Source organism: Solanum lycopersicum, chromosome 3, assembly GCF_036512215.1.
Source record: "Solanum lycopersicum chromosome 3, SLM_r2.1".
NCBI lineage: Eukaryota > Viridiplantae > Streptophyta > Magnoliopsida > Solanales > Solanaceae > Solanum > Solanum lycopersicum.
The window spans coordinates 53,578,869-53,604,074 of record NC_090802.1 but is presented as its reverse complement, the minus strand read 5'-3'; the positions used below and the strand labels follow the sequence as shown (position 1 = coordinate 53,604,074).

Sequence of the window (25,206 nt, the reverse complement as noted above, 5' to 3'; positions counted from 1 at the left end):
ACGAGTCCGGCGTCGTTGACCTCTCAGAGGTCGCATACAAGCCTACTTATGTCATTCTTACTTCGTCTAAGTTAATTTTAGCCAAAAATTTGAATTTTTTTTGTTTCTTAACATACATACTAATCAGTCAATTAGATTCATAATTGTTCACCATCAACTATCTAACATTAAGATCATCAAATGAAAGACATAGTTTAATATAACATTAAATGTATACTTGCCAAAATGGCACCAATACAATGTATGAACAAAAATGGAAAGAAACGCTAGTGGAACATACTCCACTAGCTCAATCCTATAACTAAGCTAGAATATAATGGGCACGCATCCTCGAAAGCATGAGGGCCTACCAAATCCGGATGAATGTTCCACGTCCGTTGGTTTCAGCGTCAACCTGCAGCTCCAGCGCCCACTTATGCCTGCACCGAAAATTGTAGAGTTGTATAGGGTTAGTACACACTTGTACTAAGTATGGGTGCTAACATCCAATTTTGACCCTCTCCGATCGGAATTAATTCATGAGCTTCTTAAATTTTCCAAGCAATTTAAAATAATTAGTTTTATAATTTTTAAAAATAAAAAAATATAAAGTTTGCATTATTTTGAATAGTTTTGTCATTTCTTATAACTTTTATATATTTTACATAATTATGTATATAATTAGTATATTTTATGATTATTCAAAAAACCATCTCAAAAATATTTTAATTGTAGTAAGTATCCTATTAAACTAGTTTAGTTTAAATTAAGGTTTTTTTATCACTAGTTTACAATTAATTTTTTTTTATAAAATTAGGAAGCTCGTTAATTAATTAATATTAATTCGTTTTATTTAAGATTTAACCGAATTTTACAAATGAAATATGATTTGGCTAAATTATTAATTCACTAAGCTATATCTCACTTTAAATCCTTAGCACCAGCCCATTTGCTCTCCTTTCTATTCCCTTTCCAGCGGAACACTTTTCCCAAACCCCAAGCCCCCAATAAATTTCCAGCAATTCCAATCAGCCCGACTGAAAATCCACTCCCTCCCAGGCCCAACTCCTCTCGAAAACTCCTTCAACCAGGTCCATTTGTGCATTCAGATTAGACAACGCGTGGTTGTTCTTCTTCCTCATGAAGAACCAGGATGCGCGGTAAAATCACGTGCTCCTCCAGCAACGACATCAAGCCGCAGCCACGCGCGACGCGCCTTTCTACCCTTTCCAGCCTTCGACTGTACCCTCGTACGATTCCAGCGGCTCTATTTCGTCTTTTAGCGGCCAGATGTCTTCATCTCCGCGATCTTCGCGTGAGGGCATCAAGATCAGACGACCCTTTTGCATTGTTCCGTTGAGATTGGTACGTTTTCGTACGAATTCCAGCTAGTTCTCCCTGATCCTTTGAAGAAATTTCAAATTTTGGAAGGAGAGTCGATAGTCGATTTTATCCTTTTCCCCTTTCAAATTTGGATTCTTCTGAAAAATTTTCGGTTTTCCTGAGGTTGGAAAATTTTGGGATATACTTTTATCACATAGAGATATACAGAGGTTCTTTTTTGGGGGTTGGAATTCCATTTGTTATAAAAACACAGATAATCAAGAAAATTTGAAAAAGGGCAATTTTCGAAAGGATTTTCCTCGTTCTGTCTTTATTTCTTTATTGTCTTTGGAGTTCGTTGAAGTTATCAGGCTTCCTTGTGTCATCTCCTTCGCCATCACTGTCCGTTTCGCTGCTTGTGGAAAGGTAATGCTTCCTTTTATTTACGTCTTGCTTTAGTGTTTAATGCAACACGATGAATGTTGATGGTTTCTCTGTTTCGTCACTGTTTTGGTTTACTTGTTTCGACTTCTATACTCTTCTTCGAAAGATTTTTTGGTGTGATTGATTCGTTGTTGACTATGATGATATGTCTTAACCGTATTTATGCTCCATTTGAAACTGCCTGCAGGCAGATTTTACTTTAACCTTGTTGTGTTTCTAGTTTAGCGTAGATATGTGCAGCGTTGTGATTTTCTCCTACGAGTTAACATGGCTTCATGGTTGTGTCTTGTATTCTTTGTCATATGAGCTTGAGTTCTTGAGCAGCCGAGATATCAGTTTTTTTTTTCTCTTTTCTGTTTCCATTTTCTGTTTCCTTTGCTCCTTCCTAAAAGTTCTCTTGCTATTTCTTAACGGAACGATCCCCGCTTCGTTTGGTGATTTGTCTTCTTTGCAAAAATGTGTCTTTGGCTTCGAAGTTGTAGTTTCTCTTAAGTTCACTATCTCGTCTAAGTTGGAAGTTTTCCATGGTACAATAATGTCCTTCTATGTTTGCCGAATGCGAATGAAGTTCCCTCTTCTCCTCTAGTAGCTTTATGATAGTTGAGTTTAAGCTTGTTCATATTAATCTTGATACATTTCTGTTTCTGAAAGTTTGAATGAAATGAGTGAGTTTCAAATTTCCACTTAGTTTGATAGTCTTGCTGTTTAACATAAGCAACATTTGTTTATGTTCTTCTGCTCCATCATTTTGGTCATCATGGTTTTGCAATACTAATGTTTTCTTGTTATTTCTTCTTGTTTTTGATCAAATCTGCCTGAGTTTGTGCTGGTTAATGATCTTACATATATATTATTGTCAATTTAGCTTATCGTATTTTATTTCATCCTATTATTTTAGCTCTTTATCTGATGTACTGGTGGTTTGTTTTGCCTTTCATTCTGTATGGACTCCGCCTGAGTTCATTCCAACTCATTCCTTTTCTTTTGCCTTGTTTGCTTGCATGTGAAACTATTTTCGAGCCCCACGGACTTCGCTCCCATCTCTCGCATTTTTCCTTGAGCCATAAAGGCTCAAAACATCCTCCCCGAGTCGTAGATTCCTCAAAAATGGCGTACAGGTTGCGAAACCAGCAGCTTCAGTGCTGAAAAAATCAAATCTGCAGATTTTGAGCAGCTGTATACCTTCTGTATACTTATTGTATACACTAATATACAAGATAAAAGACGTACAGAAAGCCACATTCGAAATCTGGGTTAATGGCAGTGAAAATACGCTTCTGGAAAGGGACTTTCAACTTTCGAAAGTTGAAAGTCAGGCTGATATATAACCTGTATACACTGATATACAGAGACTCTATACTATAAATATGTGTGAAAAATGTGAATTGCATGTTTAACGTACAGGGACGTCAAATTAATATAAAATACATGAATAGGCAATGAATAAGTGCATAGGATACAGACCGTATACATTGGTATACATTTTGGGCAGTGATATACAATTGTTAAACAGGTTTAAAAATGGTACATGTACAAATACGCAGAAATAATATGGGAAATACACGGAGAATAGCGAGAGAAGCGTATTCAACAATATGCAGGGCTCAAAAGTCCAAAATGGATTGAATATACATTGTATACAACAGTATGCATCATTCGTATACGTTGGTTCTTTTTCAGGAAATTGGGCCAGGGCCCTTCAGACTTTTTTATTAATAGGCCCAAAGGCCATTTGTTTTGAAGGATTCTTGAATTGTTGAAAAGGGGGCCCAAATTTTGAAATTAGTTTAGGACAGGTGGGCCAAAGCCCTAATGAATTTATTTGAGCAATTAAGCCCAAGTTTAAATATTTTTCTCTTTTTATTTATTATTTGTTTGAATTAATTAGTGTTTTGGTAGAATTTTAATAATCTTCTAAAGAGTGGCCATTTTTCAGTATCGTAATCTTCATTATTTTCTTTACTTATTTTGTTTATTTACTTTTATTACCATTTAGTTTTTCTTAAATTAATTTTCTTTAAATGTTTTTCCTTTAGAAATAAATAAAAATAGAGTAAAATATGTTAAAACGAATTTTCTCTTTACTTAGTTAAAAAATTTATTTTAAAAGTCATTTAGTCAAATCGCCGGTCAACCGCAAGTTAGCGGGCATCCCGAGGGCCTAACACCTTCTCGGGATGTACATTGAACTTCGAACCTTTTCAATCGATTTTTATGTGAGTTTAAATCTTTTGAAAATTTTTCTTGATTTTATCAAAAATCAAGTGGCGACTCCGCAATTTGGAAAGTCGGTAATTGATTTTTTGAAACCTAGTCATTTTTTCACCATTTTTAAACAAATAGTATTTTTAAAAAAAAGTAAAACAATGGGTATATGCAAGCACACACCAAGGACATGCATGAGTAAGAATAGCTCTTTCCTAACAACATGATTATGCAAAGTCAAGTCAGTGGACTTGATAAATTGGGATTAGGAAAGTTGGTGAGTTTTCCAAATTTGGATTAGGAAAGTGAGAGAACTTTCCAAATTTGGATTAGGAAAGTCATGCCATGAGAGTAACATGTATCATCATACTTATCATATTGCACACAACACATAACATCTAACACATAACACATAACATATTGCATATAGCACATAACATTTTTCATATTATTCGTTCATATGCCATGAGACCTTGGAATCATGGACTTGACATCAAGACTTCCCGAAAATGAGACCTCAATTAGGGAACCTTCTTTAGCAAACACAGAGTCTGCTTTATTCGTTCATACGTACTTCATTTCATTTCATTCATAGGCTAGTGTAAACACCAACTATACCTAGGATGTAGATTAAGACTTTCATCGGGTTCGTTGCGCAATGATCAAGATTGACCTAGTGTCATTACTTAAGTCTAGCTCACCTCTTGATTATCCTATCCTAACACCTTTGGTATCATTCATTTCATTATGTGCATCATTTGAGGCTGACCTCATTCATTCATGGGGAACTTTAACTTTAACCGACATATATCATGCGAGTATCATGAAATCTAGTGTCTCCCCCACACCGAAAAGAGGTGGAATCACTGGCCAATGTGACCCAAGACATGCTAGCGTACATGGGAATCGAACCCCGCCAAATTCCTATATTGGAAGTATAGGTTGAAAGACTTAAAGATATAAGGAGACCCATACCCGGCATGCCGGACAGTCTCATCTCATGAGAGTTACGTGAACCTCCACCCTTCCCGAAAGAAGGCATCACCGCTCATAGCTAGCCTATTGATGCTCAGTGTAAAGTTTCATTACATTCAACTCATACGTCATGGAAGCTAACTTCTAGTATGAGGACATCATAGCTCAACATATGATTTCTCATCTCATCATTAGTATTATTCGCAATACTTTTATTAGAGTGTTCATAGAGACTGATCTCTTCATTAACTTTACACTCTCATAGGTGAGTACGTTTTGGTAACATTTACTTGGGCTCATTTGAGATTGCTCTCATCTTTCACATTTGCCTCTTATCATGTTGTCACCACATTCATTAACATTAGCACATTTGCTTTTCATAATTACTCACCCCTTTTTACGTGAATGTTCATTTCATCATATGACAATGAATTTGGCCATTTGTGTGTTTCATACTATTACTTAACCCTTCTAGGGTTTAATCATTTCATTACATACTATTCATTTCATCGTATGCCAATGCACTTGGCCATTTAGTGTATTTTACACTCGTACTTAACCCTTCTAGGGTTACATCATTTCATTACATACATCTTAGGTTTACTTATTTTTAAACGCATGCTAGACTTATGGGTCTATACACACAATCCATGAGGCTTCATTCATAGTTCGTTTAAGTGATTCATATCTTTCTAAGATTATATGGTACAAAACTTATGCTCTTGTATGTATGCCAAGATTTTGATTTCGATCTAAGTAGGCAGCATTGTTCTTAAACATTTAATTCACGTATGACTTATGTATCAATACGAAATTTGGGCAAGGGAACCCATTTTCGAATTCCTTGGACAACACTTACATTTTTCATTTATTTTGTTTTGGTCCACACGGCTTGGGGATCCAAGATCAAGCCCAAACGCCTTCATTTCCTTGTAATTTCTTTTCTTTAATTTTTCTCTTTCTTGACCGAGGGGTTGTGGGATTGAACCCCAAAACCCTTTTTATTTTAATTTCTTTTTCCTTGACTTTTTCGAGTTGACCATGAGGGTGTGGGTTCGAATCCCCACAGCCTCACTTTATTTTTCTCTTTAATCCCTAAATCAGCCTAGAGGTCGTGGGTTCGATTCCCACATGCCTCAATATTTATTTTCTTTTAATTTCCTTAAGTCTGTCTGAGAGGTTGTGGGTTCGAATCCCACTTCTCATTTCTTATTTTCATGATTTCATTTTCCAGCCAAGACCACGGTTCAAATCCCCCTCACCACAATACTTTTAACTCACTTATTTTCATGGTTTTTAACATGGTGAGGTCACGGGTTCGACCCTTAGTGACCTCACTTATTTTTCTTCATTTTTCATAAAATTTTAAAACATTTTAACTTAACCGAATTTCATCAACTTATGGTTGGAAATTTTGTAATTTTTCAACATCTTTTTCATCAAGTTACACGTTTGTTATTAGGGAAATTTCATGGTTCATTTATAACATTTTAGGTGCATTTTCATGGATTCGTTTAGACAAGAGTCTCTCACTCGATTCAGTCACATCATACTTCATATGAATATCACGATTTACATAAACATTTGTACATAAAATAGAAAGAACTAACATGCCATTTCAAAACCTAATCTGTGACCAATAGTCACGGCAATACACCCAAACGCACGTAAGTCATATATTCGGAAAACATAGATTCTCATTCATACGATTCCAAACACACATTCATGAACATATTCATCACGAAAATACATTACATGCTTAATATCTACCAGCAAACATACTCAACCTACGAATCAACGGGAGCTAGTGACAGGGACATGCAGCGGGGATTAATCCTAGTTTTCGGATTAGAATATACTGAACCTAAGGGGTCTATTGGAAAAGGAACCAAGAGAGAGGAGAACCCATACCTTTTATGACGTTCAAACCTTGAAGTTGCTGCCCAAACCTTCTCCAACACTCACGTCCAAAACCAAGTTTCAACACCAAACTTTCGACGGAAAACCCTCCCTTTGCCTAACATACTTTGCTTGGCGTTTGATTTTATTTTTCGTTGTGAGTTCTTCAGTGAAGAACTTTGGTAAATTTTCTGTTCTTGTACGTTATTTTGGCGGAGAGAACGTGAAAGAGAATGATAGAGACGTGAGAGAGAGAGATGAGAGTTTTCTTAGGCTTAGGAGTCTAGTTTAAGACTTAGTCAAATGAGGTTTTATTAAATGGTAAAAATCTGATTTCCCTTTTATTTTAAATCAGCCAATAAATAATAAATATTAATCAATTACATTAATTTACCAACTTCAAGAGCCCATTTTCAACCCTCTCTCTCCAAAATGCCCCTCCACCTTATTAATTAAATAATTAATTATATATTTAGAATAATTACAATACTATCCTTAGCCTGGAAAAAATCATTTTATCCTTAGACCCTCCAAAACTATGATTTTTCCTTTTTAAGTCTGGTAAAGACTCATTCGAGTAAATCTTCGTATTCGAGACCTCTACATGGTTGGAACCAACCTTTCCTAGCTCAACTAACTCCCCAAGTTAGTTGGCTTGGCTGTCATAAGGGTTCCGAAGTCTGGTTCTACGCGCATCAATTCGTGTGAACCCTGGTCTAATCATAGACATTCTAGACACATTAAGCATTACTTATCATATCCAGTTTTAGGGTTGTTACATAACATCAACCAAGTTATATTAAAAATATGCTTAAAAAATCATGATTAATTAAGTGAAGAGACAACTGATAAGAAAAATTAGGAACCTGCAATAAGAAATCTAGAGAAGCAAATGGTATAGATAGATGGAGTTCAAAGTAGGCGTATAGAGATTTATCAAGTGATACATGTCCGAACCTCAAGACCTCGTCCAACTCAATTATTTATTAAGTTGGAAAAAGAATCAAAATTACCCCTCAACTTTGTTTATTGGTTGACTTTATCCCTGCCGTTAACAACAAGTTATTTTTACTCATGCCATCAATAAACTTAACAAATACACCCCTCCTTGGATGGAAAGCCCCACATCAATTAGAATTATCCGATTTTACTTAAATTATCTAATTTTAACCCGACCGACCCACTTAATAATATAACCCATTTTTTAAATCCAAATCAACTTCGTTTCCCACCACCACCCTCCCCAAAATCTCCTTCACCACCATCGTCAAAATTATCACCAAATAGTATAATATATCCTAACCAAGAACCTCCTTGATCTGTTTCTTTTGGTCCTCCGTCAATGACGTGGGCAGGGGAGGATTTATGTGGCACAGTGGGGGTGCCACGACACCCAGTGATCTCGAAAAAAATGTTGTATATATATGTATATTAATTGAATATATTAGTTTTGTCACCTAATAACTGTATTGCAGAACAACTCAATTGACGAAGTAGAGGATCTCCCACCTAGCCATCGCGGGTTCGAACTTGGCTAACAAGACTTTCTTTTTTGCTTGCTCCTTTTTTTCTTTTATTTTCTCTTTCTTCACTCATTCTTATTTTTTATTACTATTCTTTATTAATTCAAATCGACACATTCTTTTCTTTTCTTTTTTCTACATTCATTCTTATTTATGAGTACTATTCTTTATTAATTAAAATTGACCCCTTTTCATAATTAATTTTGAGATTGTTATTTTTAACTTTCTCTTGCACTAATTATAAATCTCTTGATATGAGTATAACGTGTTTATTTTTTTATCAATTAGTGAATACTGAATTATGAGCGTCAAATAAATATTATTAAGAATATATTTAAATAGTAGTTTTAAAAACAAATTAAGTTTCAAAAAGATTTTTTTTTTTAAATTTAAAGGTTCTTTCGATCTTCATCGATGTTTTTGCTTTGTAAGATGACTATGCTGAAACTACAATTTTTTTTCCTTTCTCAACTATATATCTCCAACAACACATAAAGTCAATGGAAGATGAATATATTATGTTAATACTGTTAAATGGTTTATACAAGCTCAAATTTTAACGTAAATTTCCCCCCCTAAAAGTTTCAACGAATAAGACATCTAATTCCAAAAAGGAAATAAAAATTGATTGTTTTGTTATCTCTAATTACATAATATCTAAAAAAAAATATTCTACATGCATATTTGATCGATTTGTTTATAAAAATAAAAAAATTAATAACCTGAATTGCAACCCAAAATTAAACAACCGAACCTTTTTATCTTCCTTGAAAGTTGTGACACCCCCGACCTCCAAATCCTAGATCCGCCTCTGGAAGTGAGCTAAGAAACCTCAAATTTAACATATAAATCTCCCTTCTTGTTACTATAATGTAGTGGCATCCCTTCACCTGTAAACTTCCTCACTTCTTTAGGTTTAGCAATTCCCTAGTGGAGAATATAAACAATGATTTCAGTACATGATTATACAATCAAACATACACGATTAGTATTGAATATATATATATATATATATATATATATATATATATATATATATGCAACAAAGTTTCAATGCGATCCAATAATTGTCTAGATATTATTTTGTGCCTTCAAAGCAAAATTTTTTAAACGCCAAAACTTTATAAAGTAACTACTAATTTTGTAGTTTTGCAACAAAGAGATCATACATCACTATTTTGTAATTTTGTATCTTCAAGCCTCACTGATGGGGTACTCTACCACAACATTTTTGCTTGAAAGTTTCTGGTAAACTGCAGGAAAAAATCTCCAGCTTGTACTCTATGTTACGCTCCTTAGGGTCAAGTAGACCTTCAAGGCGGTGAAGGAGATTTCGGTGGTGGGAAGCAAAATTAATTTGGATAAGAAATTGGTTATATTATTAAGTGGGTTGGGTTGGGTTAAAATTGGATAATGTTAATTGATTTGGGGCTTTCCATTCAAAGAGGGGTATATTTGTTAAGTTTATTAACGGCAGGAATAAAAATAACTTGTTTTTAACGGTATGAATAAAGTCAACCAATAAAACAAAATTGAGATTTTAGTTTTTCTTTATTATGATTATATATAACATATCAATTTTTAAAAAAGAAAATTGACAAAACTTCTCACAAGTTAATTTGAATTACATTTTAACAAAACTTGTAATAAATTAAAATAGATTGAGCTAATAAGTGGACAGAGAAACTTAAATAAATTAAATTAAATTAAATTTTATTACCCCAATGATTATATAGAATGTGTCCAACAAAATTACATATCAATATACAATAAAATTTGAGGAACAAATACAATATATCCAACAAATATAGATTGAATAAATACCTAGCAATCATATACAGCTTCAAAGGAATAGATACATAGCAAATCAATATAACTCTAATTAGATATATATATATAACTATAACTCTAAAATAAATCATAATTAGATATATAACTCTAAAATAAATCATAATTAGATAATTATGCTAATGAGTATATGCTACGTGGCCTCCTTCCTATCTTTCACTGTTTCCGTGCGAGAATTTAAAACTAAAGAAAATACTTCTTTTCTTCATTTCAGAAAAAATGGCAGTTGTTACAGTGTTGAGGGGCGTCTCTCATGGCCGCTTACCACTACTCACTCACTCTCAGGTCTGCTTCTACTACCTCTTTTATCATCTGGGTTTTTTGAATCTTGAATTCAATTTCATTTATTTTGCAGTTTCCGATTGTTACACCAACAAACATTGCTTATCGGAATCGTCCCAATGTTTTGCGAGTTTTTGCTCGTTATTCTCAGACACAGGATCTATTTACTTCTCGTCTTCAAGGTGTTTCACTTTCTGCCCACTTTAATTTTTTTTTCATTCATAAGCTGTTTAATTCCCTTTTCCCCTATTAGTCAAGCATTAGCAGAATTACAACGTCTGTCAAAAAATCTCTCTTTATGTTATGGGCATGTGACTTCAGCTGCGGAAATAGCCTCTTGCAGAAACGCACGATGAGACTGTGTAGGATATAGTACCCTTATGGTCCAACCCTTTTCCGGCTCCATTCATAACGGGAGTTTAGTGCTCCGGGCAATCAAAATCTTTATAATTAAGGGGAAAATTATTTTATGAAAGAGCATATTACAAGTTGAAAATTTTGGGTTCTTGAGTTTCTTCAGTGGGATTATGTTGTCAATTATCATAAGAAGAATATCCCTGAAAGAAAGTCAGTATAATGAACTTGACCACTTTATTCTATTAATTTGTATTTGACAGTCCAGATGCCTTTTGCTTTGGGTTGTTCTGAGTTTTGAATTGGCACAGATGTTTTAATTCACCTCATTAACGGCACAAAATCAGTTTGACACTTTTTTATAGGTTTAGAAGCTTTTTTTTTTACACTTTGGGTGTGCACAGGGTAAAACCCTCGCTTCTATGCAATAGCTCACAAATCACATAGGAGAGGTAACCTGCACTACGTAGGCCCGATGCGACGAGCTCGACCCAGAAGGCAAACCCCTTGCTTTTGCTGGCAAGGGGTTTCAAACTTGAGCCTCCAACATGGAAGTCCCAAGCCCAAACCACTGGGCCACCCTGAAGGGTTAAGAAGCTTTTGGAAAATGCTTCGCATTTTAAGTATTCTGAAATACTTCGTAGTTTGTCATTGTTGAGCTTAACTCGAGCTATTTTTTTTTCATCTGGTAGATCGTCTAGAGAACTTGCCCAAACTTGTGGAGGATATTGTCCAAACATCTCTAAGCACCGGTCCTCGTGGAGCCTTAAGGTTAGCTCAGGGTGTCCAAGCTGTAGTTGGAGTAGGCAGTGAGTGGCTGCAAGATGTATCTAAGGTAAGAACTACGAAGTGCTAATACTATCAACTTATTCTCAGTAAAAAACAAATTTTATAAGTAACTAATAAGAAAATTTCATGGTGTGGTTTTTTTTTTTTGAGAGTTTTATCAACATACTTAAAGGGGTAATTCACAGTTGAATATATGCTGTTTCCCAATTCCGATTAAGGTTCATGATGTTCTGAACTAAATTACTTACAAATGTATAAAATGAACTTTTGTAAGTGTGGTAAAACCATATACCAGCTTAGTGGTAGTCATTACTATAGCAAAGCTTCTTTAGTCAAACTCCTTGAGCTTTAAAAACCACGCAAATTTAGAATCCACAATTCAACTTGTACTTGCGCAATATTTAGACTAAAGCACCCTACTCCCACAACAAAAAGGAAAGAATCTGTTTTGCTTGTTCTCTTGACTTATCTTTCTAATCTACTTCACCAAGTTCTTTCATAGATTTAGACTCTTAACAGGTGTAATTTTCTTTAATTTTATTATAATTTGCTTTTTTAGACGGCAAACTCGTCCACTGGACTACCAACTCAGCTGCAGCTTGGGCTATTATCTCCCCTATATTTGAGGAAATTGTTTGAACGCATGGGTGCAACTTATATCAAATTAGGTCAGGTAAGGATGAAGCAAGATCATCTTACTTGCTGTCGTGATCTTCCAATTACATGCCAATGACACATGACTTATACTTTATTGCCATGCCGTTTGCAGTTTATTGCATCCGCACCCACGTTGTTTCCACCGGAGTATGTTCAAGAATTCCAGTACTGTTTTGACAGGGCTCCTGCAGTTCCTTTTGAACAGATCCAAACAATCTTGCGTGAGGAGCTAGGCAGACCAATTGATACCGTGTTTGAATATATTGATCCCACACCAGTTGCCTCTGCATCAATTGCTCAGGTTCATGATTTTTTTTTTCTTTTGTATTGTGTTTCATAAAATTGATGATTCCATCCTTCCAAATGTTTTATCATCTGCTCTCTTAAATGGCTCAACTATGTTAAGTTTTCAGGTGCACGGTGCAAGAATAAGAGGCACAGGGGAGGATGTAGTGATAAAGGTTTTGAAACCTGGAATAGAAGATATTTTGGTAGCAGATCTGAACTTTATTTACATTGCAGCACGTATCCTGGAGTTTTTGAGTCCTGATCTAAGCCGTGCATCTCTGGTATAATACATATAATTTTTAACAAATTTACTGTTGACTGCTGATATGATTATTATTTTCCTCTAGAGTTTCTACTCTAGTTATTAACCTCAAATTCTTAAGAAAAAGCATCCCCCTGCCTCTTCATCAACAAAAGGAAAGAGGAGTGATTTTTGAAACACATACTACTTTCTGGAACAGCAACCTAAACTAAAGTAATGTGCATCTCTAACACCATAACTGCAATTTAAACCTGTCAAATGTAAATCCATTCTACTCATTGGTTGGATTCTTGGATTATACGTTACCAAATTGCAATGTTTTATAAATTTTGCCAATAGGTTGAAGCTGTGGCCCTGTTGTATCTCTTTTATTCATACTATTGTTCAAATTATACATTTTTGTATTTTAAAATTTTATTTTTGGTGACTAGTACATGTGAACTTGTTGGGACTGGAGAATGTTTCCATATAAACAACACTTGTGCTTTTCTCTTTGTCTCAAGCTTCCTCACCACCCTGTCCCAAAAAAATTTCCTTATTTGCAACTTTTATGCAGGTTGCTATTGTCAAAGACATACGAGAATCAATGCTAGAAGAAGTTGACTTCAACAAGGAGGCTACAAATGTTGAGTCGTTTAGGAATTATTTAGAAGCCATGGGACTAACTAGGCAGGCCACTGCTCCAAAAGTCTACCGTCAATATAGTACTAAGCGTATTCTGACTATGGAGAGGCTATATGGAGTACCATTGACAGACTTAGACTCTATTAAGTCACTGGTTTCCAGTCCAGAAACCAGTCTTATTACTGCCCTTAATGTTTGGTAACACTTCTGATCTTGTTTTAGTCTGTTTGGTTTTTATGTTCAGTTAAATCTGACCAGTAGAGTTCGCCCATATGCAGGTTTGGAAGTCTGCTTGCCTGTGAATCTTTCCATGCCGATGTACATGCTGGCAATTTGTGGCAACTACGTGATGGGCGTATTGGGTTCCTTGACTTCGGTACACACACATCTTCTCTCTCCATCCTTCTTTTGGGTATTTTTTGGCTACTAAGTAGGCCGAAATCTTGTGTGGGCAGTGGATAATTGGTCTCAGCTGCTTCATATTTTTTATGTGTTTCTTCAGAAATTATATAATTCTCTCTTCTTCTTTTTTTAATCTGAGCCCAGGGCCAGCATGACAATCATTTAAGAGAAAGAAAGTGCATGAGAATAGTTTTCAGATAAAAACTACAAGGAAAATGCACAAGATACGGAACTTATGTCCTAGTGGATATTCTGCTCAGTAAAAGGAATAATTGGTTAAAATTGACATCTAGCAAGATACTCAGTTTTGTACGAAGTTTTACTGAATACTCCCTCTATCCCAATTTATGTGGCGGGGTTTGACTGAGCGTGGAAGTTAAAAAAGAAAGACCTTAGAAACTTGTGGTATAAACACAAGCCAAAGAGATTTGTGTTGTTATAAATCATCTTAAGAACAAATGAGAAGTTTAAAGTTAAATTGTTTCTAAATAAGGTAGTACGACATTCTATTTGGAACAGATTAAAAAGGAAAGTATGCTGCATAAATTGGGTCGGAGGGAGTATTAGTTATCTACCTGATTTTTCAGGAAGCTTATATTGTTAATGAAGTCTTAGGATCACCAACTTTTGCTTGCAAATAGTTTACCAACTTGGATGGCAAAGCAATATCTGACCCATTTGCTGGTTCAGAAGCTGCTAACTAGTCATCATGGATTCTTTTTCTTAACTAAGGGTTCAGAAAACTATGTTCTGTCTTTTTTTTTGGTCAACCGGTAACATTTTTCATTCAACCAAAATTCTCCATACAAAACAACTAACTCTATGTGGACTTAGAGCTAGCTCTCATTAACACTTGAAATACAAATAAGATAACTCAAAAATTAAGCTACCAACTATAATGAGGAAAACATCTAAGTAGGATACCCTATCAATTGATCTAAATGAGGCTTCCTGTTGCTGTGCCTTTGTCCTTCAATGTGCACTTGTATAGCTATTTCCTTCAGTCTCTGTGTTGTGCTTCCCTTCTTGGCATTAAACCTCTGATTATTTCTTTCAATCCAAATGTTGTACATAATTGCTGCAGAACAGAATCCCAAGATTCCAGCTCTTGGTCTACTATTCTTGACCCTGCTGATCATCCATTTGACTTCATATTCCCAGCTGCCTACTTGTCTGTGATATCCTAACCAGTTCAGCATTGCTTTCCAGACATATGAAGAGTAAGAACAAGCATATTATAGGTGATCGAAGTTCTCTATATGACCAGTATTGCATAGAACACAGTTTGCATCCACTTGTATACCCCATTTCAAGACTCTGTCTACAGTAGAAAGCTTCCTCTGTAATGTCATCCACAGAATGAACTGGTGTCTTGGTATCATACCCTTGACCTGAACCAAGTGTTTCCATTCAACTTGAGGATATTGAGGTCTAAGTGTCACATAGTGGTTCTTGATGCTGGCTTCAGGCTTCTTCCTTCCTCCAATAGGTCCAACATCATCTTTATACCATGTCCTTGCATCAAAAATCTTCCTTATAATCCAACATGCCTGCTTTGGGGTGGTCATCGTATATAGGAGGTCTTTTCTTTTGATGTAGAAAGTGTGGATCCACACTATCCACAACTTGTCCTTCTTCTGTCGTAGTGCCCATAATAGTTTGGATAGGGCTGCCTTATTCCACAAATGCCCATCAATCACACTTAATCCTCCTGCTGCCTTGGGCATACAAACCTTATCCAAGCTACCAGTACTTTCCTTGAACAATTATTACTACCAGTCCATAGAAATGTTCTGCATACAGTTGTCACCATTGTGATAATCTTCTTTGGTAATAAAAATATTTGTGCCCAATAAGTTTGCATCTCAAATAGAACACTCTTCATGAGTTGAAGTCTGCCACTATACGATAGAAACTTTAATGTCCAGCACTTCACCCTAGCTATCATTCTCTCAAATAGGGGTAGACATTGATGAGCATGTTCTGTCTTATTCCTGGTCAAACTTCAATAGATTATTTAGCTCTAGTTTCCCGATGAGAATGTTAGTAGCAGCTAGTTTGTTTATTTAACCACATGTACTGATCTTGTGCAGACTCTACATTATTTTTTTCCTATGGTTGGGGTATAGGCATGCTAATTTAAGTTAAATATCGAAAATGGGCATGCCAATTGAGTTAAAACTTTCCTGTTAACATCTTTTCAATCAAACGGAAATACTAAAAAAAGTTCAGGATTTCCTATGCAGGAATTGTTGGTCGCATATCTCCAAAGACATGGGCTGCTATGGAAGTATTTCTGCAATCTATTGCAATTGAAGATTATGAGTCGATGGCATCTGCTCTAATTGACATGGGTGCTACAGGAAAGGATGTGGACACGAAGGCTTTTGCGAGGGACTTGGAGAAAATATTTTTGTCGATTCAGGTAAAATATAAGATCCAGCATAAGTTCTGTAGATTCTGATGGAAGTTTTATATGCAGCTGTTGCTTTCTCTTCCCTTAAAGTTCCTGTGTATACTTGTCCTTGGGTTGAGATCGGCTAGTCAATGTTTATTGGCTACATATCGTTCATCTTTTTTATGTTGCAAGACTGGAAAAAGTTATTATATTTCTTCATCATTAACTAACAAATAGAAGGGTATAAGCGAGAAAGTAATCGGAAATGAATTAAATGGAGGTGATTTTGAATTCTATCTGTCATCCTTGTCCTGAACCTAGTCAGCTGTAAATTCATAGACTGAAGTTTCGAATATGATGGATGTCTTATTATAGAATTTCCTTTGTTGGAAAATCCTGGTCAAGTAAAAAGATAAGAGAGAGGAAGCCCTTCTGGCAAATAGTAGTTGTTAGTTTTGGTCTTTTGGATGGTAAGTCATTGATATTGTCTTCATTCTGGGCAGCTCTCCTGTCTGGAGAACCTCTACAGAATTTCGATTTCATTGAACTAGCTGAGCTTTAACTACTAATTTTCTGACCCATATCGTTATTATTACACAGGATCTAGATACAGAAATCATTGTTGCGGCTGCCAGGGACACAAATACAAATGCTACTACTGTTGCTGCCAATGTAGCATTTGATGAGAGACAAATGAACGCACTATTTCTGGACGTGGTAAAGCAGTTTTAGCTCTAGTATTAATCTATACATATTATTTTCCACAGCTATGACTTTGCGCTTCAAAATTATGACGTAACCAAATTCAAGACACCCTATCACTTTCCTATTTGGTCTTAAGTTTGCATGATTAATAAAAAACAAGGCCATTTGTCTAGAACTATCACATTTTTATTGTTCTTCTTTCTGTGGTAGTCAAGATTCCTAATATTAGGCTAATTATATGTGAAATGAACAGTTTATTAGATCTCCAGTGCGAAATGTCAAATAAATGCAGCAAAAAGAGCTGCATTTTGTGTTCTAAAAATCTTTCATCACACAAAAAAATGCTGAACTAGTACATAGGCTTAAATCAGATGTTTATATCTTTTTTCACTTTGATGTAAGATGCAGAATGTTTATGAAACTGACACCTTATTTGTATTACTTAGTTCCTTCCATTCATAAAGGGACGACACTATGTTTTTGCTTGTACATATTCATGCACCTTTGTGGAATAACATACTTACAGATGAAAGAAATGAAGTAAAATGCAGTTATTTTTCTCCTTGTCCCTGTAACCTCTATTTTCTGATCCATGTTCTTCAATGTTTGGCAGGTTAGAGTTGGTGAATCTTATGGATTGAAATTTCCTCGTGAGTTTGCACTTCTGATGAAGCAACTTCTCTATTTTGACCGCTACACCAGATTGTTAGCTCCAAACATGAACATGTATCGAGATCAGAGGATCAACGTCGTCTCTAAGCAAAGACAACAAAGGAACATATACCAATGATGATTGTACGTCACATCAAGAGATTGTTGCCCTTCCTGGGATTTTCTAATATACTGTAATCTGTAAGTTGTAACCTATCAAAAGAAAAGATTTTCTAATATACTGTATATAATAGCAAACTTTGAAAAGAAATTGTATCATATTTTCTGATGTATGTTGTTGGTTGATGTGTATCCCATATGTGTGGGAAGAGAACTTTGAATTTTTGTTCATTCTCTACCCTAATAATATCATTACTATACGCCCATTAACTAGAATATGTCCGATGGCTGACTAATTGATGTAACAATAGTTCAACCCATACCCAGTATTATCCAAACCCATTTCAAGTATTAATGGTTAGACTGTAATAAGTATGTCCTCAAGTAATCGTTATTCTATACGTAGCTTTATCCCAACCTTATAAAGGTAGAGAAGTTGTTTTTGATACACCCTCGAGCATATAAAGAATAATGGAGACAAGAACAGTAGCAACCACAAACAGTATGATAAACGAAGAAGAATACAACAATATTGATAAGGGGATTAAACAATGAACTATAGAAGATAAAGAAGAAAAACTGAGGAATATGTCCTTTATTCTAAATACATATAATTATCATCCCAGACACGTCTACCATGAACACCTCAATTTTTCTATACAACCTACAAGATGCCACTTTGATTCAGCTGTACATAGCGTGTGAAATGAAAAACTATAGAGAAATAAAAATGATACTCAGGATATACAAATGGATGAGCGCCTGAACGAAATCTTGTTTGTGTTTCAACGTCTTTAACACCAAGAAAATCGATCCCTTTTATGTCAAGTATCTATCAAAAATGATCGACCTATTGCTCTTTGTGGCCTAATGACTTGCCTGTTTCTTTTTGATCGTTGCTGAAAGTTGATCCAGTCACCAATGTATCACTTCACTTGCTGATTCATAACCCATAAGTCGATGAAGAGGAGAGCCCCCGTTTGGTCGTACTTCCTCAATTTCTGAAGATGATACTTTTCCCCACTTAGACATCTTAGCTGAAGGCTGTGGGGATCCAAAGGTCCCCATACGAGGTTCCCTCATGACGGATTTCATTTTTCCGTCTTTTGGGGGAGCAGAAGAACTACTAGAGGATATCTCTCCATTGAAAGAGGTCCTTCCACGAGGTTGAATTGGAGGTAGCGAAGACTCCCCTTCAGTAGAGACGCTTCTGCAGAAAGATGGTCCCAAATCATCAGAACACGATATTCGTTCAGCACGGGGACAAGAATCAAGATGATATTCATATGCCAGATTCTGATGATCAGAGACACCAGTGTTGTCATCAACCTCACTTGGTGGAGGAGCTAAAACCTCTGCATGGAATGGGACGACATGTATCTGATTTTGGAGAGAAAACTTCAGCACCTTTCTACAAGCATTGCATCTAAGCTGATGGCATCTCCTTTTGAAAAGGAGAAAGTCTGCAGGCAGCTGTAGAAGTTCGTTGCAGTAGTAACAAGAAATTATTGGTGCTCCACCAGCTACTGGTCGGAGATGTCGCATTTTTGAGTATTTTTCTCGCAAATACAGTTTCTTCATCTCATGATCTTTGTGCCTCCTATCATCAGACCTTGAATCATGGTCCCATCGAGAATACTCAGAGCTCGAGTAATGCTGAGGGCTTGAAGAATCAGACTGGAGGTGATTGCAACAGTTATAGCTGGAATAGCCAACCCCGCGGCCTTTGTTATAGCAAACTGAAGGATGCAGCTGCGCTGAGAAATGCCGGACCTTAGGGGAGCAATGTGAACACAGGCAATCAGCTGGGTGCCTGTAATGTGAAACCTCTGCAGAAAAAGGTATTCTTGAGCTTTTACGTTGTTGCGGCCAGCCTTTTCCATGACTGCATCTTACGGGATATCTGGAATAGTTCAAATCACCACCACCATCTTCCAAAAACTGATCATAGTATGAGGGGTTATACTCTTCATCCCTCATTGGCTCTGCAGAAAACCGCCCATTGGCTCCATTGGCCATCCTTGTAGTAATACGTGTCTGGCGCAATTGATCTTCAAGTTCATACACCATTCTCAACAATTGTATTTTGTCTGGTTCTGAATCTGAGGGCATTCTGGGTGGAAGAAGACTAGAATGGTGGGCCATATTTTTCCGGTAATTTGAAGGGTTTCCATGCTTATGTCCTGCATGAGAACCTGTCGAAATAAACGGAAATGTTGTGTCATGCTCATCCTGGTCCGATATCATTCTACCTCCAGAGGCCTGACCACGTTTTTTAGACTGAGGCTTCTGACTCCAGTTGCTGCCTTCTGTAGCTTGATGACTCCTTCCTGGCAATACTGTGGAAAAGTTCATTGCTCGCTGCACCATCTTTGACTCACCGCTCATTGTGTGGTTTACTCGGCTTCGACCATCCAAAAGAAACTCACCAGGGCTGACAGGGTATGCTTCCTTAAACTTTCTTACAGGTTGGTCATTGTACTGATCAGGTATATGATCATTCTCATCAGATGAAGATGCACTGCCATCATAGCCATAGTAACTTCTGTGTGTAGGAGATCTGATCATATTTCTGCGATTGACAGGAGGCTCAGATCGATAAATATTTAGCGGTTGATTTTCTAATGTATCCATAGAGCTTATACGATCAAAACCTGAGGGAATCTCTTTATGAAATGGCTCAAATTGCTCATAATCAGTAGCCATCAAAGTGTCTGACATGATGCTTTCATTCAAAATACTCTGGAACATGTCAGAGCATGCAGATGACTGCTTCTCAAAGTCACGGGCTATCTCAGCAGATAAAGAGGTTTCTTTAGTGTACCTTACATTTTCAGAAGATTCTGCATTCTGACCTTGGAAATCATTTTGGCCCCTTCCAATGATTTGTTCCACAAGAGATTTGCTTTCAATTCCATCTTCATGTGCCCTACTTCCAGGAGACGCTTTATCTCTGTGAACGACACATCCAGAGTAAGTAGAATTCTCATCAAGCGAGTTACTCTTATGATTAACTCCGCTTCTATTTTGATCATTTACAGTGCAGTCATCCACCAAGTTGCCTTCATCCAGTTCCAGTTGCTCTGTCACTTCAAGGGGTAAACCTTCTATATCTTGTTCAATTACATGGGATGAACATCCAATGTCTTTATCCAGCTCCAGTTTCTCTCTTTCTTCAATAGCTGAACCTTCGGCGTCATCTTTGGCTTCAACAATTGGACTTCCCGATTCAGGAGAAGTAAGTTGATCTGAGCTAGCAAGTCCATTGGAGAAGTTTTCTCCTCCTGCGAACTGTTGGTGATCCCGAGATTCATTTTCATATTGTTCTATCTTTTCATCCAAAGAACAACTGCATTCATCCCCTTTATGTACTGCAGATTTGGCTAAAGGATCTTCATTCTCAAGGCAGCTAACCCCAGAAGAGCTTGGAAGCTCATCAGTGGAGTTTAACTGTCGAGGTAGCTCCTTGTTACAGTCTCCAGCTTCCGTTTGATCTGACTTCTTCCACTCGTTCAGTGAAGCTTCTTCACTTGTGTTGCGTATTTCATTCTGATCAAGTACGTCCTTCTTTATAGGAGCTTTTTTCCTATTCTTAGCTGCATCCAAGATAAAATTTGTGAGGAAGTAATTTCAACTTAAATTAGATATCTAATTCTACTGGCATAAATATATACGGACTACACCAGATAGTTCAGTTAGTAAAGCCGCAAGTAAGAGAGCTTAATCCACATCCTTTAACAAGCGTAGATCTTTTCGTTTTCCTTCAACACTATACATATTAACATAGGATGGGAGCATTGGAAAAAAATCTCTTACAAGCTAACACAATGTGATGAAGCAGCCCATGACGATTTTGGCCTATCATTAACAAACAAAATTGTACAGGAAAGAAAAATGACCTTGTAGAATTGTGCCACATCCTCCACACTTGTAGACAGGAATATCTGCTAACTCGGGAAGAACTAATTGGCATTTGGGACATCTAACAAAGCGAACTTTAGTGGTAGCTTGATTATTCATGTTAGCTAGCAGAAACTGCAAAAGACATGACAGATAATAAGAATCCAAACGCACAATAGCAGGCTATGGAATCATTCTCTTACCAAAAACAAAAAATCGAAAATTTCTCTAGACTCTAAATCATATCGTATATCAAAGTTAAAATCAGACAAACAAAACAAAAGGGCGATTATATTTCTGTTGAAATTAAGTAGCTAATGTTTCATTAAAGCATATATGTTTATAGAATAGATCCAGAAAATAGAGACGGAGATCCTAAGATTTAAATGATAAATACAGAAGATGACATTAATAGTAATGAACTATGAAAACAATTTTTTCAAGAAACACGAACCTAGAAAAGAAATTAGTTAGTTAGATGAAAAAGTTTAGGTTAACGGCAAGTATTTGCGTAATAGCATGATAGTAAGTATCAACAACTTCTTCTTCTTTCTTCTTCAACTTCTTGTGAGAGAGAGAAAAATCTGGCCTTGCGTGTAGAAAATAAAGAGGTGCTTCTCCAATATAGTATTTATCTTTTCTGTGTGAAATAGAAATAGCTTAGTTTGTTGTGAACGGAGGGAAGAAAGGTGAAGAACTGGAATCGGCGATCAAATATTTAATGACGAATAGTAACAAAGATAAAGTTTATTTTAACATATTTAACAATAATATTTACTTCATGTCCTTATTTTCTTTTTAGTTTGTTTTAAAAAAAGTGATTTGATTCTTTTTTCTGTTTTAGCAATACTTTAACTTTAACTTTTCATGTGTCATGTTTAAAACCACAAGATTAAACGATATTTTGATTAAAAAGTCTTCTTTATTTTCTTAAACTTCATTCCAAGCCAAACTAGGTCATCCTTTTTTAAATGGAGGGAGTACTTATGAAATTAATGAACAATTGGAAAAAAAAAATATTCTCTCAAACTATCGTAAATGATATGCATATACCCTTAATCATATTTTGTGATATTAGTGTCTCTATCGTTCAAAAACTAAAGCATATACGTTCTTCACTCAAATGGAAGACGAAATAGGAACACGTGACACAATTTTATTCGTCAATATGATACTTAATACATGTCGAGCATATGAATAAAATTATGATACGTATATGTTTGTTAGTATAAATGATTTGTATGATGTAGTTTTTAGACAAGAGGCATCAATGTTATAAAAGTATGACAGATGATCTACAGACGACCATTTATGATAGTTCAGAGATATATTTTTCTCTTTTTTCTAGATAATTTTACATTTAGTTCCTAATTTATATTCTTATAACTAATTATAATAATTTTTATATTACATTTTTCACGTCATTGTATTTATTACTTCCTCCGTCCACAATTGTTTGTCAGAATAAGGCCATGCACTTTCTTCAAGAAAAATTTAATACAAGGTGTAATTTGACTAATATAACCTTATTATACCAAAAATATCAAAAGTCTACATATTTTTTCAATTGAACAAAATGGAGTAATTATTAAGGGTAGAATTGAAAAAACAACTAATTATTTCTTGATTGTTTAAATTGACAATTAATCTTGGACATCTATATTTAATATTCCTATCAAACAAATGTGGACGGAAATTACCTTTTTTATTTATAATTTATTAAAAGTTGTGTAAAATTAATAATGAATAAGTATTGTTGGACAAAGTATCTTTTACCACCACATACTACCCTCTAATAATAAATCCAACAATCTAGATACTCTCATTTTCAATGTTTTTTACATTAAATTGGTTGTACTTTTTAAAAACAATTGATTCAAATTCAAAATTCTAATAAATTTATACATATGTAGTTGTTTTCCCCCTCAATGTTATTGTACATTTGTACTTAAAAATTGAGTCAATTATTGTTTATGCATGTTTGTTGGTATAAATTGTGAAGAAGATGGTTATTTTTGGTGTAACGCATGTAATCAGTGGTGCTATGATGTATCATTAATATAATTAACCATTAATCTCATGTTTTACAATATTATTATTTCACTACTTTACTATTCAAATGTATGGAAGAATCTAGACTTATAAATAATGGTCTTTCTTCGTAAGCTAGAGGTGCAAAATATTTTAGTTCTCCAACTTATTTACGGTGCAAAGAGAATTTTTATTGAAGAGAGGTATATTTTTGGTGAAGTTTTGAATTTTTCAAGTGAGTCAGAGTTGTTTAAGTTATGTGACGTTGTTAAACTGTTATATTCTTGTGAAAATAAAATAAGAGTTATACTACTAAATCAATGAAGATTGTACCATAATATACTTGAATTTTCTTTAAAATAATAAAATGTCCTTATTTTATCTTTGAAATGGTAATTTATAAATATATTCAAAAACGTATTTTTATGACCATGAAAAGTTTTGTTAAACGTCACATTTGAACTTTAAAATAGTAAGTGAAAGGCAATTTGCAATTTAGAGATACTCGTATTATACATTTATTTACCAAAAATAAGATAAGATGAATAATTTGGGAAAATGAAAGAATTTAATAATAAGAGAGAAGAAGCCCTAATTAAACTTTTTCTGCGTGTGGTTGGGAGTGTAGGTCCTAAACAGAAAATAACCTCTCAAGTCAGTGTCATTTATTTTAAATATAAATAGTATATATATATATATATATATATATATATATATGATTAATTGCATTTCTAGAATTAACTAAACAAATACATACTACTATTGGAAACTCTTTAGTACTATGACCATTCATTCTTTTTTCTTATATATATATCTTTTTGTGATTAAAGATTTCAAAACTCAAAATTCCATGCAGTGTGGGGCTACGTATCTCTATATTGAAACACTTGTCATGATAATTTTAAAATATAAATGAATACTACATACATTTAAATTAACTATGAAGTTCTATAGCAAATCAAAGAACTCAAATTTTAAAAATAACCTAATGATGATTTTTTTTTTAAATGAGACAAATAAAATTGTTTTAGTGGTACTTATTTTTAAAAATTAAAAGTTCTTTTCCCAAATCATAGGAGTCGCGGATTAGAAAGAAACTTTTGAATTATTTTATACAAAAATTTAGTTAATTATGTTTATTCCCTCGTAAATATAGAATCGTCAATATGGGCCCACTCCATTCGGACTACTCTATACATGCTTTGATATTTTACGGGTCAAGCGGGGTTAGCCCATTTTTAGTGTGGATCGAAAAATGGTCGATCCAATCCACAAGTATGTGGGTTACAGGCTTGCTGGGTGAGCTCACTTTTTAAAAAATTATATATTTTTTAATTATTAATTTAAATTATAAATTATAATTTAAAAATATAATCATAAATATCAACAAAACAATATTACATAATGTTAATTTTACTACTTGTTTATCAAATTCACGAATAAAATTGTCTTTATAAAATATTTATTAAGTTAAGTTATCATTTTCGAAAAACAAAAAAAAATTAAGTTTTTTCAAGTAAAAAGTATTAAATATCTAATAGAAATAT

General features: G+C 34.8%; 2 protein-coding genes and 1 long non-coding RNA gene across 5 annotated transcripts; 1 reads left to right on the top strand and 2 right to left on the bottom strand.

Moving 5' to 3' along the window:
* Positions 1 to 8,845: 8,845 nt before the first annotated feature.
* On the bottom strand, positions 8,846 to 9,688 carry LOC138347764 (uncharacterized). Its single transcript, XR_011220295.1, has 2 exons — positions 9,518 to 9,688; positions 8,846 to 9,275 (listed from the first exon to the last, which is right to left on the bottom strand). It is a non-coding gene; the product is annotated as an uncharacterized lncRNA (long non-coding RNA).
* Positions 9,689 to 10,322: 634 nt separating this feature from the next.
* LOC101253462 (aarF domain-containing protein kinase) lies at positions 10,323 to 18,004 on the top strand. 3 transcript variants are annotated; one of them, NM_001324300.1, is made up of 11 exons: positions 10,367 to 10,481; positions 10,552 to 10,660; positions 11,525 to 11,667; positions 12,181 to 12,294; positions 12,391 to 12,579; positions 12,692 to 12,847; positions 13,385 to 13,650; positions 13,731 to 13,828; positions 16,101 to 16,279; positions 16,853 to 16,969; positions 17,571 to 18,004. In NM_001324300.1, the coding sequence occupies exons 1-11, from the start codon at positions 10,416 to 10,418 to the stop codon at positions 17,745 to 17,747; spliced, it is 1,614 nt and encodes a 537-aa protein (NP_001311229.1). In that variant the 5' UTR covers positions 10,367 to 10,415; the 3' UTR covers positions 17,748 to 18,004. The 3 variants fall into 3 exon arrangements, with proteins under 3 accessions (XP_025885573.1, XP_069150927.1, NP_001311229.1); XM_026029788.1 differs by lacking the exon at positions 11,525 to 11,667 and having other exon boundaries at positions 10,323 to 10,481; XM_069294826.1 differs by lacking the exon at positions 16,853 to 16,969 and having other exon boundaries at positions 10,323 to 10,481.
* Positions 18,005 to 18,260: 256 nt separating this feature from the next.
* LOC101254071 (protein ENHANCED DISEASE RESISTANCE 4) lies at positions 18,261 to 22,364 on the bottom strand. Its single transcript, XM_004235402.5, has 3 exons — positions 22,083 to 22,364; positions 21,628 to 21,763; positions 18,261 to 21,324 (listed from the first exon to the last, which is right to left on the bottom strand). Exons 2-3 carry the CDS (start codon positions 21,746 to 21,748, stop codon positions 18,644 to 18,646), a joined length of 2,802 nt encoding a protein of 933 aa, XP_004235450.1. The 5' UTR covers positions 21,749 to 21,763; positions 22,083 to 22,364; the 3' UTR covers positions 18,261 to 18,643.
* Positions 22,365 to 25,206: the final 2,842 nt, after the last annotated feature.